Source organism: Drosophila sulfurigaster, chromosome 3, assembly GCF_023558435.1.
Source record: "Drosophila sulfurigaster albostrigata strain 15112-1811.04 chromosome 3, ASM2355843v2, whole genome shotgun sequence".
Taxonomy (NCBI): Eukaryota; Metazoa; Arthropoda; class Insecta; order Diptera; family Drosophilidae; genus Drosophila; species Drosophila sulfurigaster.
In genome coordinates, this window is record NC_084883.1 from 10357068 (window position 1) to 10374488 (window position 17421).

Below are 17421 nucleotides of genomic sequence, written 5' to 3' on the forward strand. Positions count from 1 at the left end.
TTGCTGTATTTCAAATTCAATTCCAAGGAAAATCTGTGACATGGCGAAAGATGTCATCATCATCTCTCACTGTAGAACTCTAGTTAATTGCACAAAATACATAAACAGATATTCGCAATCGTATATGTACATAACTATCTCGAGTTGAATTGGCATGTGCACCAAATTCCAACTGGTTGCATTTTGCAGCCATGTTCTGCATTTGTCTTTTCCATCTACATCTATTTATTTGGATGATGAATTCGGGTCGCTTCGATTGTGCGATGAATTTTTAACTAACTTTTTTGTGTTTGCCTCTCGTTATGTTTATTTGGTTTTATTTTTGCATTTGTGGCTCGCTTTTTTATTGTCTTTTAGTCTGTTTGTGTTTTTTTGTTTTGTTATTTTCATTTTTTTTTTTCTCGTGTGTGTCTTGGGGCTGGCTGGCAAACAAGTTTTGATTGAGCGAGAGAGGTTCGCATGAAAATGAGTCTTGACTTGGACTTGGAGAGATGACGTCATGGAAGTGTCGCTTTGAATTAAGCAACAATTGAATTTAGTTTTCTCTACAAGATTTACATTTTGGAGGTCGAATTGTTTAAACTTCAACCTGCCAGACTTATATACACATATAATACGCTAGTTTAGTAGCTTGCACTGTTCTTATTTTGGATATATCAACTTCGGGATACATATATTGTATTTAATTTACTATTATTATGATATTGAATGTCTGGGCACTTTTCATTGACACCCACCAAAGGCCGTTATAAATCAATTAATTAATAAAACTCGACTCATTTCAGCTTGGCATCAATGCACATATGCCACGAGTATATTCCATAAATCTTCGTAAGAAAAAAAGGAAAAAAAACGTTATAAGCACGGATGCGCCCACGTAGCGCCGAGCTAGACGAAAAAGTAAATGCAAAACATGTTGCTGACTAATTCCACAATGTCATATATGATATTTTACATTGTTGTTTAATTGTGCATCCATCCGCCAGACAACGACGACGACTGCTGCTTAAACTGGCCAATTTTGGGCCTTTGAGCTAATTCTACAGATCGGAGATCAAGCCATCATAGGCAGCATCTAGTCCGGTAAATAATGAGAGAGAGATGAAGAGAGTGCAAAAAAGCCGCTAGCGCTCATCAAGCAGCTGTTTGTTTGGCTTTTTTATGGCTACTTTCGAATTGAGCAGAATTTTGTTGTTTTCATTTTGTATTTATTGGCTTATTGAACTCGCTGCGTGGCACAAAAACAAAAACAACAAAAACAAAAACGAAGGTGCTGAGCGTCTAGCCCACGCATTTTAACTCTCCTCTCCACACAACCACACACATAGAACACACATACAGTTACACCCAGCATACATAACTCAAATGGCAACCTACGCTGCTGGTGCTGTTGGTGTTGTTGTTGTTGGTTTTCAGTCTGGCCCGAAGTCGGGCCTGGCTTTTTTGCCTTTTGTGAAGGCGAATCGCTCCGTTGTGTGCGTCTCGCTCGCACGCACGCGTACATCAGCCAGCCAACGCTTTGGCGCAAAGCCCACGAATGCTTTTGCCGCTGTCGCTGCTGCCGTTGCTGCTGCTGCTGCTGCTGCTAGCGGCAGAGCGCAACAGATACGGTCGAAAGCGGTTCCAGACACCAGCAGCGTTGATCAGTACGTTTTGAGTTGTGCTTCGCGACGGTTGCTGATCTTTCAAGTGCTACGACGAATACGAAATATGAAATACAAGTTTGCCACCAATTGAGCATCTAAGCGAACAACAACACTACAAGCAAAAAAAAAATAAATCAGAAAATAAAAAACAAAAACGTCTCTGTATTTGTCTCTATCTCTGGCTGTGCCTCTATCTCTCCGTGCCGTGAATAAGTGTGTGTGTGTGTGCTAAGCTTTTACGCTCCCGCTCCCACTGCCGCTTCGGTTACCGCTCTACGCTCAATACGCTCCCGCTCCCGTTCACGATCAAGTGTGCCGCCGTCTGTCAGTGTGTGCGTGCGACGACAGTGCCACCGTTTGTCATTTTCAACTTGAACTATGGTTCGCGCATACGTATAACAAAAACACAAAAATCAAACACACTATAACAATATTTAAAAATAAGTATTTCGACATTCCGACGTGGAAATTAGGAGACACCACAAAAAATAAATACACATTCATACACACCTACGTAATTTAGTCGTTAAACTTAGTGCCAAACCAAGCGATAATTGTGATTAATAACAACGAAAATATATACATAGATACATATATATAACGAAAGCGAAATAAACGAAAACGAGTACGAGTAACAAAAGACCATAACAAATATCTATAATTTTGTTAAAGTCATTATAATAACAACAAGCACACACATTTTTCACGACACACAGTCAGCGATTACCTCATCTGTGTGAAAATATAGCAAGCAAAATGGTATCAAAAAGCAATAAAAAGAAACAAGTGTCGCAGTCGCAGTCGCAGCAGCAGCAGCAGCAGCCGCCGCCAGCAACATCGAGCACAACAACATCAACAACGGCCTCGGCGACCAAATTAACCAAAAAACTGGGGCCAAATGCGATGGCCACGCTAACAACGAACAGCAGCTCCACTTCCATGGAACACGAATCGGTTTCTTATGGCATACCAGAGACTGGTCCAAGCACCAGCACTGGGGGTGGTGGCACTCTATTGGCTTCGTCCTCCTCGACTGCTGCAGGCGGTAAAAGCTACAGCTCCAGTTCATACACATCGAAATCTCAGTCACAGTCACAGCAATCGGAGCAGCTATATCATAGTAGCAGCACCAGCAAGATCTCGAGGGATTATTCCAACGAGAAGATCATATCATCTATTGATCTGCTCGAAAGTGAAAAAAAGGAACCGGTCTTCTCTGTCCCCATTGAGGTGGTCGAGATCACAACACCTGGTGGCGGTGGCAGCAGCGGTGTCATAATGTCGTCTGCCAGTGGCAGCGGCAGCATTTCCAAAATGTATGCCTCCTCGTCAAAAACGTCAAGTCAGCAGCAGGCGAGCTCAAGCTCCAGCTACTTTGAGTCGACAACCAGTTCGAGTCAGCAGCCGCAGCAACAGCAGCAGCAGATACAGCAACAGCAACAGCGCAGCAGCAGCAGCAACAGCGCAAGCGAAACGCTCATTGCAAGCGAGAGAGCGGCTACCGGTATGACATCATCGTCGTCGCTGTCGAGCAGCAAATATGTAGATGTTGCCGAACAGGTTGCTATCGATAGCAGCAACAGCAACAGCAACAGAAAGAGCACGAATATCAACACCAACACCATCAAGAGCAGCAACATGAATACCAGTCAGAGTCACAGTCACAGCACAAACATCAACAGCAGCAACGTCAGCAATACTAACATCATCAGCAGCAGCAGCGAATCTCAGAGCGTGGCCAAGTCAGCTGCTGTGGGTGCTTTGGATACGTCATCGTCAGCAACGACAACGATGACGTCGTCGCAGCGCATGGTCCGCGAACCGGTCGCGACCACAACAAACGCGACCAACGCAGCGACGTCATCAACGACCGACACACGACGTAACGATAAAGTGGCCAGCACAGCTGTTAGTGCTAGTGATGTGAGTGTGGACAGAGTAACGTCCAGCAACAAACAGGTCAGCGAAAGCACCATCAATCAGAGCAGCAGCACCAGCAAACTGTCAACAACGTCGTCCAAGAAAGAAGTCTACGATGTGAAGACAAAAACCTGGAGCGAGTATAGCGATGGCACCTCACGGACCACCAACAAAAAGGCGCCTACATTTGAGCGTTACGTTAGTAAGGATTCGGATGGCACTACGAAAGTGACATATAAGAAGAAGATTTACGACAGACGCAACAATAGGTGGCGCGTGGTCGATGAGCGCACCGTGGACAGCACTAATGATGTGGGCTATCCCGAAATAGTCGATGATGTCATAAATACCACAACCACAACATATACGACAAAGGTGTACGATACGAAGCTCGGCAAGTGGACGGTCGTCGACGAGAAATCGTACACTGATACGAAAGCCTTTGTACCGAATGACATTGCTCGTGAAATCGAAAAAGATAATACCGATGTGGCAAACATAACGACCACCACTGAAGTGACAAAGGTAAGTGGGGGGCTAGCGGATAGTCGATACCCGGTACATGGGTGTGTACTTCTACGCATATGAGTATGTGAAACCATTTCGGGGGTGTGTTAGTGTCCACTCTCCGAGAATGTGATTAATGATACCCAGGCATTACTACTAGGTAAACGCGACAAGCTCTCCTGAGAGTATAATAAATTCATTATGTTCGGCATTCCACAATTAAGGAAGTGACACGATTGCATTAAATATTGTTTATAATTTTTTGGTCTGTCGCCAGAGTCAGTTTGTCTGTCCGTTCGTAAAAATAACTGAGACTTTTTGATAATAACAGGTCGATCCACAAAAATTATGACATTAATTTATCAAGTTATTATCAGTCTCACTAAAAAAATAACTAAAAGCGAACAAGGTGAATCTAAGTTTAATAATATAAACTTTTTTGTTACTTAAAAAACAATTCTTGTAACACGGCAACAATGTGAAGTTCGCTTGGCTAAGTCATACGTTAAGTTTCGTAGAAAACTTAATATTAATTTACATTTGCCTCATTAAACTGTCTTATTGCTTAATATCCTGTTATGTTTATTTGTATTTTAGATATTTGATGCGAGCATTAACGATTGGCGCGTTTTGGATGAAAAGGTGCACACCGATGTCATTGAAAAAATTGTGGAAGCTCCCAAAAAGACTATATATGTTGACGAGTTTGTGGAAATTGAAAAGAACACATCCATTTCGGAAAACAATGAGAATATAACCTTGAATCTGAACGAAACATCGAAACACAAAAATATTACTGAGAATATTTATGATGAACTCGATTATGTCCGGACTGACAAAAAGCGTTTAGACGATTCAGTTACCGTAAGCAACCGCACATTTAATTTCCAGTTATCCATTAATAAAAAAATATGTTTTTTCAGCGTGGAGTCGAAAAAAACAAATTCACGACACACAGCGAGCGGTGCATCTGCGAAATCTGCACTTGCGGGTAAGTTGATTTAATTATCAAAGTAATTTTCCTGAAAGTTTTACTAAATCTTCATTTTTTAGACGTCATCACTGTTCTACTAGCAAAACGAAATCTACTGAAAACACCATTGTCGAAGTAGATGGTAAGGGCCGTTGATATAAAATGTAACTGTACTTTGTAACTATACGTATTTAAATCTTTAGATAACGTCGACGAAACTTACACAAGGATACGGACAAACACTTGGTCAAAGAAAGATGAACACACTTCCAAGAATAATGAAGATATTCTCGTTGATTATATTGTCATAAAGAAACCAGAAGATAATCTGAAAACTGGAGGTGAATTCACAGCCCCAGAAAAAGAACCCTATAGGCCAGGCGAAAAACGTGAGAAAATCATACATACTGATACTTTACGTTTGGATGGAGAAATGACTTTTGTAGAAAAAGAAGAGTATCAATTTGTTACCCGTCCTGGATATGTCAAGCCGTCAGATAATCTCAAACAAGAGGGAGAATTCTATAGCCCGGAGAAACCAAAGTACCAGCCTGGAGAACGTCCTTCTCAAGTTAGGCCAGAGGATAACTTGAAAAACGAAGGAGAATTTTATGTACCAGAAAAACCTGGGTATAGACCTGCAGAACGTCCCGTTCAGAAAAAGCCGGAAGATAACTTGAAAAACGAGGGCGAATTTTATACTCCAGAAAAACCAGGATATAGACCTGCAGAGCGGCCTGTGCAAAAGAAGCCAGAAGATAACTTAAGGAACGAAGGAGAATTCTATGTTCCAGAAAAACCGGGCTTTAAACCTGCGGAGAGGACTGAGAGAATTATAAGAAAAGATAACCTGCGAAACGAAGGTGAAATGACTTTCATTGAGAGGGAAGAGTATCAATATGTAGTTCGCCCAGAGCAGGTGAAGCCAACTGATAACTTGAAGAACGAGGGTGAATTTTACGCTCCAGAGAAACCTCAGTATAGGCCAGGAGAGCGTCCGTCTCAAGTTAGACCCGAAGACAACCTTAAGAATGAAGGCGAATTCTATACACCTGAGAAACCCAAATTCAGACCTGCAGAACGTCCATCTCAAGTCAGACCAGAAGATAATTTGAAAAACGAAGGTGAATTCTATGTTCCCGAGAAGCCTGGATATAAGCCAGCAGAACGCCCTGTCCAAAAGAAGCCTGAAGATAATCTAAAGAATGAAGGCGAATTTTACGCTCCAGAGAAACCACAGTATAGGCCAGGAGAGCGGCCCTCCCAAGTTAGACCTGAAGACAACCTTAAGAATGAAGGCGAATTCTATACACCTGAGAAACCCAAATTCAGACCTGCAGAACGTCCATCTCAAGTAAGACCAGAAGATAATTTGAAAAACGAAGGTGAATTCTATGTTCCTGAGAAGCCTGGATATAAGCCAGCAGAACGCCCTGTCCAAAAGAAGCCTGAAGATAATCTAAAGAATGAAGGCGAATTCTACGCTCCAGAGAAACCACAGTATAGGCCAGGAGAGCGGCCCTCCCAAGTTAGACCTGAAGACAACCTTAAGAATGAAGGCGAATTCTATACACCTGAGAAACCCAAATTCAGACCTGCAGAACGTCCATCTCAAGTAAGACCAGAAGATAATTTGAAAAACGAAGGTGAATTCTACGTACCCGAGAAGCCTGGATATAAGCCAGCAGAACGCCCTGTCCAAAAGAAGCCTGAAGATAATCTAAAAAATGAAGGCGAATTCTACGCTCCAGAGAAACCACAGTATAGGCCAGGAGAGCGTCCCTCCCAAGTTAGACCTGAAGACAACCTGAAGAATGAAGGCGAATTCTATACACCTGAGAAACCCAAATTTAGACCTGCAGAACGTCCAGTTCAAAAGAAACCCGAGGACAATTTAAAGAATGAGGGAGAGTTCTACGCTCCAGAAAAGCCAAAGTATGTGCCTGGAGAACGTCCGTCTCAAGTAAGACCAGAAGATAACTTGAAAAATGAAGGCGATTTCTACACCCCGGAGAAACCTCAATTCAGGCCAGCAGAACGTCCAGTTCAGAAAAAACCTGAAGACAATTTGAAGAATGAAGGTGAATTTTATGTCCCAGAAAAACCAGGATTTAGGCCTGCAGAAAGAATTGAAAAAATCATCAGAAAGGATAATCTGCGCAACGAGGGAGAAATGACGTTTGTAGAGAGGGAAGAGTATCAATATGTTGTTCGACCAGATCAAGTAAGACCCACAGATAACTTAAAGAATGAAGGGGAATTTTTCGCACCAGAGAAGCCGAAGTACACGCCAGCGGAGCGACCAGCCCAAGTCAGGCCAGAAGATAATTTGAAAAACGAAGGAGAATTTTATGTTCCTGAAAAACCAGGATATCAACCAGCCGAGAGAATTGAAAGAATTATCAGAAAGGATAACTTACGTAATGAAGGTGAAATGACGTTCGTGGAAAGGGAAGAATATCAGTATGTTGTTCGTCCAGAGCAAGTCAGACCAATCGACAATTTGAAAAATGAAGGAGAATTCTACACACCCGAGAAACCGAAGTTCAAACCTGCAGAGCGTCCAGTTCAGAAGAAACCGGAGGATAACTTGAAGAATGAGGGAGAATTCTACGCACCTGAGAAACCGAAATACACACCGGGAGAAAGACCTAGTCAAGTTAGACCAGAGGATAACTTGAAGAATGAAGGCGAGTTTTACACTCCAGAGAAACCTCAATTTAGGCCAGCAGAACGTCCAGTCCAAAAGAAACCGGAGGATAACTTGAAGAATGAGGGAGAATTTTACGCTCCGGAGAAACCGAAATACACACCGGGAGAAAGACCGAGTCAAGTTAGACCAGAAGATAACTTGAAAAATGAGGGCGAATTCTATGCACCAGAGAAACCTCAATTTAGGCCAGCGGAACGCCCAGTTCAGAAGAAACCCGAGGATAACTTAAAGAATGAAGGAGAATTCTATGCTCCAGAGAAACCTAAATACACACCCGGAGAGAGACCAAGTCAAGTTAGGCCAGAAGATAACTTAAAGAATGAAGGCGAATTCTACACTCCCGAGAAACCTCAATTTAGGCCAGCAGAACGCCCAGTTCAGAAGAAACCCGAGGACAACTTGAAAAATGAAGGAGAATTTTATGTGCCAGAGAAACCAGGATTTAGACCAGCGGAGAGAATTGAAAGAATTATCAGAAAGGATAACTTGCGTAATGAAGGAGAAATGACGTTTGTGGAGAGAGAAGAATATCAATATGTTGTTCGCCCAGAACAAGTGAGACCAACTGATAACTTGAAGAATGAAGGCGAATTTTACACTCCGGAGAAACCGAAATTCAGGCCAGCAGAGCGTCCAGTTCAGAAGAAGCCTGAGGATAATCTAAAGAATGAAGGAGAGTTTTACGCACCGGAGAAGCCTAAATACATGCCAGGAGAACGACCAAGTCAAGTTAGACCAGAAGATAACTTAAAGAATGAAGGTGAATTCTACACTCCAGAGAAACCTCAATTTAGGCCAGCAGAACGTCCAATCCAAAAGAAACCGGAGGATAACTTGAAGAATGAGGGAGAATTCTACGCTCCGGAGAAACCGAAATACACACCGGGAGAGAGACCGAGTCAAGTTAGACCAGAAGACAATTTGAAAAATGAAGGCGAATTTTATGCTCCAGAAAAACCACAGTTCCGGCCTGCAGAACGTCCAGTTCAGAAGAAACCGGAGGATAATTTGAAGAATGAGGGAGAATTCTACGCTCCTGAAAAACCGAAATACACACCAGGAGAGCGACCGAGTCAAGTTAGACCAGAAGATAATTTGAAAAACGAGGGTGAATTCTATACTCCAGAGAAACCCAAGTACAAGCCAGCAGAAAGACCAACTCAAGTTAGGCCGGAAGATAATTTGAAAAACGAAGGAGAATTCTATGTTCCAGAGAAACCAGGATATCGACCAGCAGAGAAAATTGAAAGAATTATCAGAAAGGATAACTTGCGCAATGAAGGAGAAATGACGTTTGTGGAGAGAGAAGAATATCAATATGTTGTTCGCCCAGAGCAAGTGAGACCAACTGATAACTTGAAGAATGAAGGCGAATTTTACACTCCGGAGAAACCGAAATTCAGGCCAGCAGAGCGTCCAGTTCAGAAGAAGCCTGAGGATAATCTAAAGAATGAAGGAGAGTTTTACGCACCGGAGAAGCCTAAATACATGCCAGGAGAACGACCAAGTCAAGTTAGACCAGAAGATAACTTAAAGAATGAAGGCGAATTCTACACTCCAGAGAAACCTCAATTTAGGCCAGCGGAACGCCCAGTTCAGAAGAAACCCGAGGATAACTTAAAGAATGAGGGAGAATTCTATGCTCCAGAGAAACCTAAATACACACCCGGAGAGAGACCAAGTCAAGTTAGACCAGAGGATAACTTGAAGAATGAAGGCGAATTTTACACACCAGAGAAGCCTCAATTTAGGCCAGCAGAACGTCCAGTTCAGAAGAAACCAGAAGACAATTTAAGGAACGAAGGTGAATTCTACGCCCCGGAGAAGCCTAAATACATGCCAGGAGAACGACCAAGTCAAGTTAGACCAGAAGATAACTTAAAGAATGAAGGCGAATTCTACACTCCAGAGAAACCTCAATTTAGGCCAGCGGAACGCCCAGTTCAGAAGAAACCCGAGGATAACTTAAAGAATGAAGGAGAATTCTATGCTCCAGAGAAACCTAAATACACACCCGGAGAGAGACCAAGTCAAGTTAGGCCAGAAGATAACTTAAAGAATGAAGGCGAATTCTACACTCCCGAGAAACCTCAATTTAGGCCAGCAGAACGCCCAGTTCAGAAGAAACCCGAGGACAACTTGAAAAATGAAGGAGAATTTTATGTGCCAGAGAAACCAGGATTTAGACCAGCGGAGAGGACTGAAAAAATCATTCGTCAGGATAACTTGCGTAACGAAGGGGAAATGACGTTTGTGGAGAAAGTAGAGTATCAATATGTTGTTCGACCTGAACAAGTTAAGCCAACCGATAACTTGAAGAATGAAGGAGAATTCTATGCACCAGAAAAGCCCAAGTACTTGCCTGGAGAACGACCAAGCCAAGTCAGACCAGAAGATAATTTGAAGAACGAGGGCGAATTCTACACGCCCGAGAAGCCAAAATTCCGACCTGCTGAGCGTCCAGTTCAGAAGAAACCGGAAGACAACTTGAAGAATGAAGGCGATTTCTACGCTCCGGAGAAGCCCAAATATATACCAGGAGAACGGCCAAGTCAAGTTAGACCCGAAGATAACTTGAAGAATGAAGGCGAATTCTACACACCCGAGAAACCCAAGTTTAAACCGGCCGAACGTCCAGTTCAGAAGAAGCCCGAGGACAATTTGAAAAATGAAGGAGAATTTTATGTACCAGAGAAACCAGGATTTAGACCAGCGGAGAAAACTGAAAGAATTATTCGAAAGGATAACTTGCGTAACGAAGGGGAAATGACGTTTGTGGAGAAAGTAGAGTATCAATATGTTGTTCGACCTGAACAAGTTAAGCCAACCGATAACTTGAAGAATGAAGGAGAATTCTATGCACCGGAAAAGCCCAAGTACTTGCCTGGAGAACGACCAAGTCAAGTCAGACCAGAAGATAATTTGAAGAACGAGGGCGAATTCTACACGCCCGAGAAACCAAAATTCCGACCTGCAGAGCGTCCAGTTCAGAAAAAACCGGAGGACAACTTGAAGAATGAAGGCGATTTCTACGCTCCAGAGAAGCCCAAATATATACCAGGAGAACGGCCAAGTCAAGTTAGACCCGAAGATAACTTGAAGAATGAAGGCGAATTCTACACACCCGAGAAACCCAAGTTTAAACCGGCTGAACGTCCAGTTCAGAAGAAACCAGAAGACAATTTGAAGAATGAAGGCGAATTTTATGCTCCGGAAAAGCCAAAATACATGCCAGGTGAACGACCATCTCAAGTTAGACCAGAAGATAACTTGAAGAATGAAGGCGATTTCTACACTCCAGAGAAACCTAAATTCCGGCCTGCAGAACGTCCAGTTCAAAAAAAACCTGAAGACAATTTGAGGAATGAAGGCGAATTCTATGTTCCAGAAAAACCAGGATTTAGGCCTGCGGAGAAAAATGAAAGAATCATTCGGAAAGACAACTTGCGTAACGAAGGGGAAATGACGTTTGTGGAGAAAGAAGAATATCAATATGTTGTTCGACCGGAACAGGTTAGGCCAACAGACAATTTGAAAAATGAAGGCAAATTTTACGCTCCTGAGAAACCTAAGTATTTGCCCGGTGAACGCCCATCTCAAGTTAAGCCTGAAGATAACTTAAAGAATGAAGGCGAATTCTATACACCAGAAAAGCCCAAGTTCAAGCCTGCCGAACGACCAGTTCAGAAGAAGCCGGAAGATAATTTAAAGAATGAAGGGGAATTCTATGCGCCAGAAAAACCTAAGTATAGGCCAGGAGATCGTCCATCCCAAGTCAGACCAGAAGATAACTTGAAAAATGAAGGCAAGTTCTACGTTCCTGAAAAACCTGGCTTCAAACCTGCTGAGCGACCTGTTCAAAAGAAACCAGAGGATAACTTGAAAAATGAAGGAGAATTCTTTACTCCAGAGAAACCAAAGTATAGGCCAGCAGAAAAAACGGAAAGAATCATCAGAAAAGACAACCTACGTAATGAGGGGGAAATGACCTTTACTGAAAAGAAGGAGTACCAGTATGTTGTTCGTCCGGAACAGGTTAGACCAACGGATAACTTGAAGAACGAAGGAGAATTCTACGCTCCAGAAAAACCTGGCTTTAAGCCTGCAGAAAGACCTAAACAAAAGAAACCGCAAGATAATTTGAAAACTCCTGAGGGCAAAATGTATATTCCTGAAAAGGAAGAATTTAAACCTGCAGACAAGGTCAAGACTATTATCAGGAAAGACAACTTAAAGAATGAGGGCACAATGACATTTACAAAGAAAGAAGAATACCATTACACAACTAGACCCGATCAGGTAAAGCCAAGTGATAACTTAAAGATGGATGGACCATTTTATGCGCCTGAGAAACCTACATTCAAACCTGCAGAGCGACCGACTCAGAAAAAACCCAAGGATAATTTGAAACAAGAAGGTGAATTTTATAAAAGAACTGATAGAACTGAAACCGATAGCACTACACTGGAGACCGTTAGAAGGGAGACACCAAAGCGACCGGTGGATAATTTGAAGTTAGAAGGCCCTATGTCAGTGACAAGAAAAGATGATTACAAAACGACTTCTAATAAGACTACAGTGGATAGGGTTCAGCGAACACAGAAATACAAACATAATAGCTCATCGATTAGTTTGGGAACGGATACAACCATTCTAAAGACAACCAACCAGATGAACTTTGTGTCTGGCAAGGATGCAGTTAAACAAACGGATGCCAACAGCCAGAATCCAGTCGATGGCCTTATTATTGTATCTACAAAGAAGGTCACCACTGTAGTTGGTGGTCGAGCTAAAAAGGAACCGGAAACCGAGTATGTGAAGAGACCAGCAAAAATAAATGTCATCGAGAATGTGTCAAAGAAATCGACTACAACCAACATTGAGAATACTCAGAACATACATAAAGAGACAACATCGATGCAAAGAAATCTCAATATTGTTGATAAATCAACAGTAAATTCTGAAAGGATTCGCGGATCGACAATTGACAGAAACGCCCTTGAGTCCTCCACATCGACAACAAATCAAGGCAGTTCAGTAATCAACAATGTAACTGGAACTGGAGGCTCAACGACTCACTTAGTTTCTAGTAAGAATGTTAATGGAGGAACTACGTCTCATGTGGTCGGTGGAAGTTCGATAGTTAAGAATGTGACAGATAGCTCAAGTTCTAGAGTGATTGAAAACAGTTCCGTAACGAAGAACGTCACATCACGTAACCAACATTCAGTTACAAATAATATTACTGGTAGCACCACCCATCATGTAACTGGCAACAATATTACTGGTGGCTCTACAACCCATGTATCTGGTAATAATATTACTGGTAGCACCACCCATCATGTAACTGGCAACAATATTACTGGTGGCTCTACAACCCATGTATCTGGTAATAATATTACTGGTAGCTCAACCCAACATGTAACAGGCAATAATATTACTGGTGGCTCTACAACCCATGTGTCTGGTAATAACATCACAGGCAGCACCACACATCACGTGACTGGCAGCAATAGCACGACCAACAATATTACCAACAGCTCAACGTCCCATGTGTCTTCATCCAAGCACTTCCATCACAGGAAGAGCGAATTCTCTTCCGAAGCCGATGTCTCCAATTCCATATTCCATCGCAAGAACGTGACAAACGATTCAAATGCAGTCAACAGCAGCCTGACCTCGACTGGCAAGATGCAGCGCAAGAGTATACTAAATCTACACGAGCAACCCTCGAGCCAATCTAATGATCGCCAGAGCTACAGCAGCATCCATCGCCAGAATAGGGAGACAGACTTGAATACTAGCTATTCTACTGATCGTCGCAGCTGCAGCGTACACAAGGAGAACAAGGAGCATCAGACAAAGAGTTCCTCTTCGACCAACATGTCTCGCATCATATCGGGAGGCGTTGACAACGGCAATGCTAACAGATCAAACCTCGAAAGGACGACGGTCACCCGCTCTTACGTCTCGGGTGGCATTGACTTCCCCTCCCAATCGCATACTGAAAGACATGTAACACGTCATCGTGGAAGCGGTAGCCAGCATGTGTCCAGTGGTATCGATTTTCCCTCCTCCTCCTATAATGCCCATAGTCATACGGAACGTGTCATGACCTCACGTCGTGGCAATCAATCCTCTATTAGTTTGGGCAACGACAAGTTCACTGGTTCCAGTCTCTACAAGAGCGAATATATAACTGCCCCAACAACGACAACCTGTGCTGTGCATAAGATTAAACAAGGTGCATTCCAACATACCAGAAGTACTCACGATCATAAGTTCTATAAGACCTCCAATTAGGGGATCTGCGCATATCGTTTGTACGTCTTGTCTTGTCTTCTTTACACATATCATAATCGTATCTTAGTGCCTAAGATTCCATGACAATATTTTTTTATACAATAACTAATACTTACCTAATAAATACAAATAAAGCAAAAACAAAACAACAATTGAAATATTACAACATTAACAAATAAAGCAAAAATTGAAAAATCACTTTTCGTCAGTTTTCTTTTTTGTGGGAATTTTTGAAACATATATTTTTTGAGGAATCTTCGAATCAACGTGAGATGATGTTTTTATTGAGAATTTTAAAAGATGCTAGTGTCGTTTTTAAAGGCTATTATTATCATATGTATAAGTACAGTAACTGTATAATTAATCGCTTAAAAAAACGCATTCAACTATGTATATGTATATATATACTGGTATATAAATAAACAATGAGTTCTATCTATTTGGTAATAGACTTACTCGTAGTACCATAAATACGACGAGTACATTACATTTATTACATTATTTTCATTTTGTATAATGGTTTATTGTTCTCTCATTTCTTGAGTTTTCCCTCTATATATATGTGTATATATTTTCATACAATAAATATCAATAATCTCTTTTTTTTTTTAATACTCGTTCGTTTATGTATATATATATATAATCGTTACTTAAATTAGCTTAGGATTTTTATGTTGTTTGTTTGTTTGTTTGGAAGACATTTGTTCGCTTGTTTTGGAAGACTTGCGTTTCATTTCTTATAAACTAGGATTATTGTTCTTTCATTACATTAACATCTGCTAACTTCTGCTTTTGGCATATCATACAACATGAATTATATGGTAACTATATAGTTTTTGGAAGACTTATTATGTTGTAAGAAGTTTGCCTAAAAGCCAACAATATTCGAGTATGTTTGACCATTGTGATAACTTAGTAATCTATAAAAAAGACTTTAGTACTCGTAACAATTGGAAGAGTTCGCTTAAAATGGAAGACCGATTTCGAATGCATTAATCAGGGCATTGCCAGAGTCATAGATGCCAATAACGCCGAAGAGTACGCCTAACGCTATGATGAGGTAGTCCTTAGCAATTTCTTTCTGATCGAGCAGATGACCCTTGATCTTGATGTGAAAATAGCAGGGCCAAATAAAACTCAACATGGTGCCCGTGAAGCTGCCAATGAAGCCCATCAGTATCGAAAAGTGTGGTATAAATATGGCCATAAGTATGGTGGACACAATAACGCCCACCCGGAAGCCCAGGCCCCACACTTTCAATTCACCATCCAGATTCCAAATGGTCGGAAATTTGGTCTTTGGCGGTCCACGGAAGAAGTTACGCTCGAGCAGCTCACAGGCAGCATAGTATGGCAATGGATAACTGAGAATGGCCTTGATGACCAGAAAGAAGTTCACTAATCCCTTAAAGCCCTGCGAGTGCAGATTATTGGTGATCACCTGCTGTGTGTCATTCTGGAAGGTGAGGAAGCAAATGTAACCGAAGCCTGCCTTGAATATCGCTGCAGCAATGTGCGACCAGTCCAGCATCCAATTGAATTTTGAACGATCTATCATGTTGCCCTCGAGGGTGGGCAGAAATATCTGAGAGGTATAGGAGAAGACAATGACGCCCAGTGAAATGGGAAAGTTCTCCATGTCAATGCTCCAACGGACCTTGGACCAGCCCCAATCACCGATCTGCAGCAGACAATAGCCGAGTATGACGGCATTAATCACAATATGTGACATGGTACACCAGAACGACAGCGTCGACACCATTTTCAGGGACTTAAGGAAACCCATGGGCAGCAAAAAGATGCCCACGAACAGCATCCAGGAGCGTGAATCGAACGAACCCTGCGGATAGGTGCCGGCCAGCAGATCGCCACAGACCACGACATACAAAATGCAGGTCATCAACAGCTCAATTAGCTGGGCAATGCTGACGGCACGCGCTCCTAACTTGGGACCGAAACATACCTTGGCAATGGCCACATAACTGTCACGCACACGCACCATCTGACCCGTGCTGGGATCCGGTTCGTAGAGGCACTGCACCAACACTTTGCCGGTGTAGCAGCAGATGTGAGCGATGCCCACCATGGCAATGATGGCCCAGTAGCCGCCGTGTAGTACTGCGAATGGCAGCGATACGATGAACATGCCCTGGATGGCATTCGTTACATTCCAGCCGGCCTGGAACTCGTCGATCTTGGAGCCGCCGCCACCTTCACCCTCGCAAACGAATGAGCTGCCCTCCGAGGCAATGCTGCCTTGCCTGTAAATATCAGAGAATATCAATGAATGAGCTGCTTATTGCTGGTTCGCTTAGACGCACCTGAAGCCATCGGTTTGCTGGTATCTGCCATCGTACTCGTTGAACGATGTGCTTTGGTATTCGTTTTTGTAATCACCCTCAGCATCGTCATTTGACCAGCCGCCACCATTTCGAAATGGATTCGAGCTCATCTCTGTGGGCTGATCACAGCCATTGGCAGCATCGCCAGCGGCCATCTCGTTGCCGCCTGGTGGAAACATCGCCTGACCTTGAGACTGGGCAAAGTTCTGTTGGGGATTCATGCTGGAGCTGGTACCCGGCGGTTGTTGGTAATCCTTGCGCTCTGGAATTTGCTGTCTGGCCGTTTGCATGGCCACATTGAGTATGTTCTTCAATGGTGGCAATGGCGTTGCTTTCAATTTCGTTATGAATGACATGTTAATAGCTCAAACTGTTTTTATCTGGTGGGGTGGTTTACAAATGTGGATGTGGATGCTGAGCTAAACTGATGCTGAGGCTGATGCTGAAGCTGAAGCTGATGGTGGAAGTGGTGGAATTTTCGTTTTGGTTATGGTGGTGGTGGTGGGTGGGATGACGGCGGCCCCTTTTTTGGCTATCAAGTAGTGCGAATTGTACGCTTTAGATGCTGATGCTGAAGCTTATCGATTTTGTAGTTGAATGGCAGAAATGTTGTCGAATTTCGTTTCGTTTTGTTTCGTTATTGCTTGAACTTAACTTAAAGAGCATTGATTAATTAAAAGAATTCATCGATTCGAAACTGAACACAATTTTTGATTCACTTTCAAAGTTGATTGCTGATTTTTTTTCTATTTTTTTTTTTGCTAACAAATTTGATTTTGTAGCGCACAAGCGTTTGCCTTTTTAGGTTTTATACACATGTTTGCTCACTTAGCTTAACTGCAACGCTGTTTGCATTCCTTCCAGTCGAAATCAAAGTCGAATTAAATTGAATAAATAATTATTGCAAATTTTATGTAACGTTGTTGGAAAATCCTTCTTCAGCCCAGCAGCGCAGCGCAGCAAGAAAAGAAAACTCGCTTCGTTTTCGCTTTCGCTTTTGCTTTTGCCATTAAAAAC

The 17421-nt window shown here is 42.4% G+C and overlaps 2 protein-coding genes and 1 long non-coding RNA gene across 4 annotated transcripts in view; 1 reads left to right on the forward strand and 2 right to left on the reverse strand.

The window, feature by feature from the left end:
- LOC133845953 (uncharacterized) overlaps positions 1–17421 on the reverse strand; it is an 86158-nt gene that overhangs the window by 42561 nt on the left and 26176 nt on the right. The window lies entirely within an intron of this gene.
- LOC133846017 (titin) lies at positions 1644–14260 on the forward strand. Its single transcript, XM_062280717.1, has 5 exons — positions 1644–4091; positions 4671–4937; positions 4997–5064; positions 5127–5188; positions 5250–14260. Exons 1-5 carry the CDS (start codon positions 2403–2405, stop codon positions 14060–14062), a joined length of 10899 nt encoding a protein of 3632 aa, XP_062136701.1. The 5' UTR covers positions 1644–2402; the 3' UTR covers positions 14063–14260.
- LOC133846019 (vesicular inhibitory amino acid transporter) lies at positions 14302–17356 on the reverse strand. Of its 2 annotated transcripts, XM_062280721.1 has the most exons (3): positions 17233–17355; positions 16384–16680; positions 14302–16323 (listed from the first exon to the last, which is right to left on the reverse strand). In XM_062280721.1, exons 2-3 carry the CDS (start codon positions 16623–16625, stop codon positions 15027–15029), a joined length of 1539 nt encoding a protein of 512 aa, XP_062136705.1. In that variant the 5' UTR covers positions 16626–16680; positions 17233–17355; the 3' UTR covers positions 14302–15026. The 2 variants fall into 2 exon arrangements, with proteins under 2 accessions (XP_062136705.1, XP_062136704.1); XM_062280720.1 differs by having other exon boundaries at positions 16384–17356.

Coding starts and splice junctions, on each gene's coding strand:
- LOC133846017 (XM_062280717.1), top strand. CDS start 2,403: ATGGTATCAAAAAGCAATAAAAAGAAACAAGTGTCGCAGTCGCAGTCG. Junction 5,065..5,126: donor TGCGAAATCTGCACTTGCGG/GTAAGTTGATTT, acceptor TTCATTTTTTAG/ACGTCATCACTGTTCTACTA. Junction 5,189..5,249: donor CACCATTGTCGAAGTAGATG/GTAAGGGCCGTT, acceptor TTAAATCTTTAG/ATAACGTCGACGAAACTTAC.
- LOC133846019 (XM_062280720.1), bottom strand. CDS start 16,760: ATGTCATTCATAACGAAATTGAAAGCAACGCCATTGCCACCATTGAAG. Junction 16,324..16,383: donor CAGCAAACCGATGGCTTCAG/GTGCGTCTAAGC, acceptor TGATATTTACAG/GCAAGGCAGCATTGCCTCGG.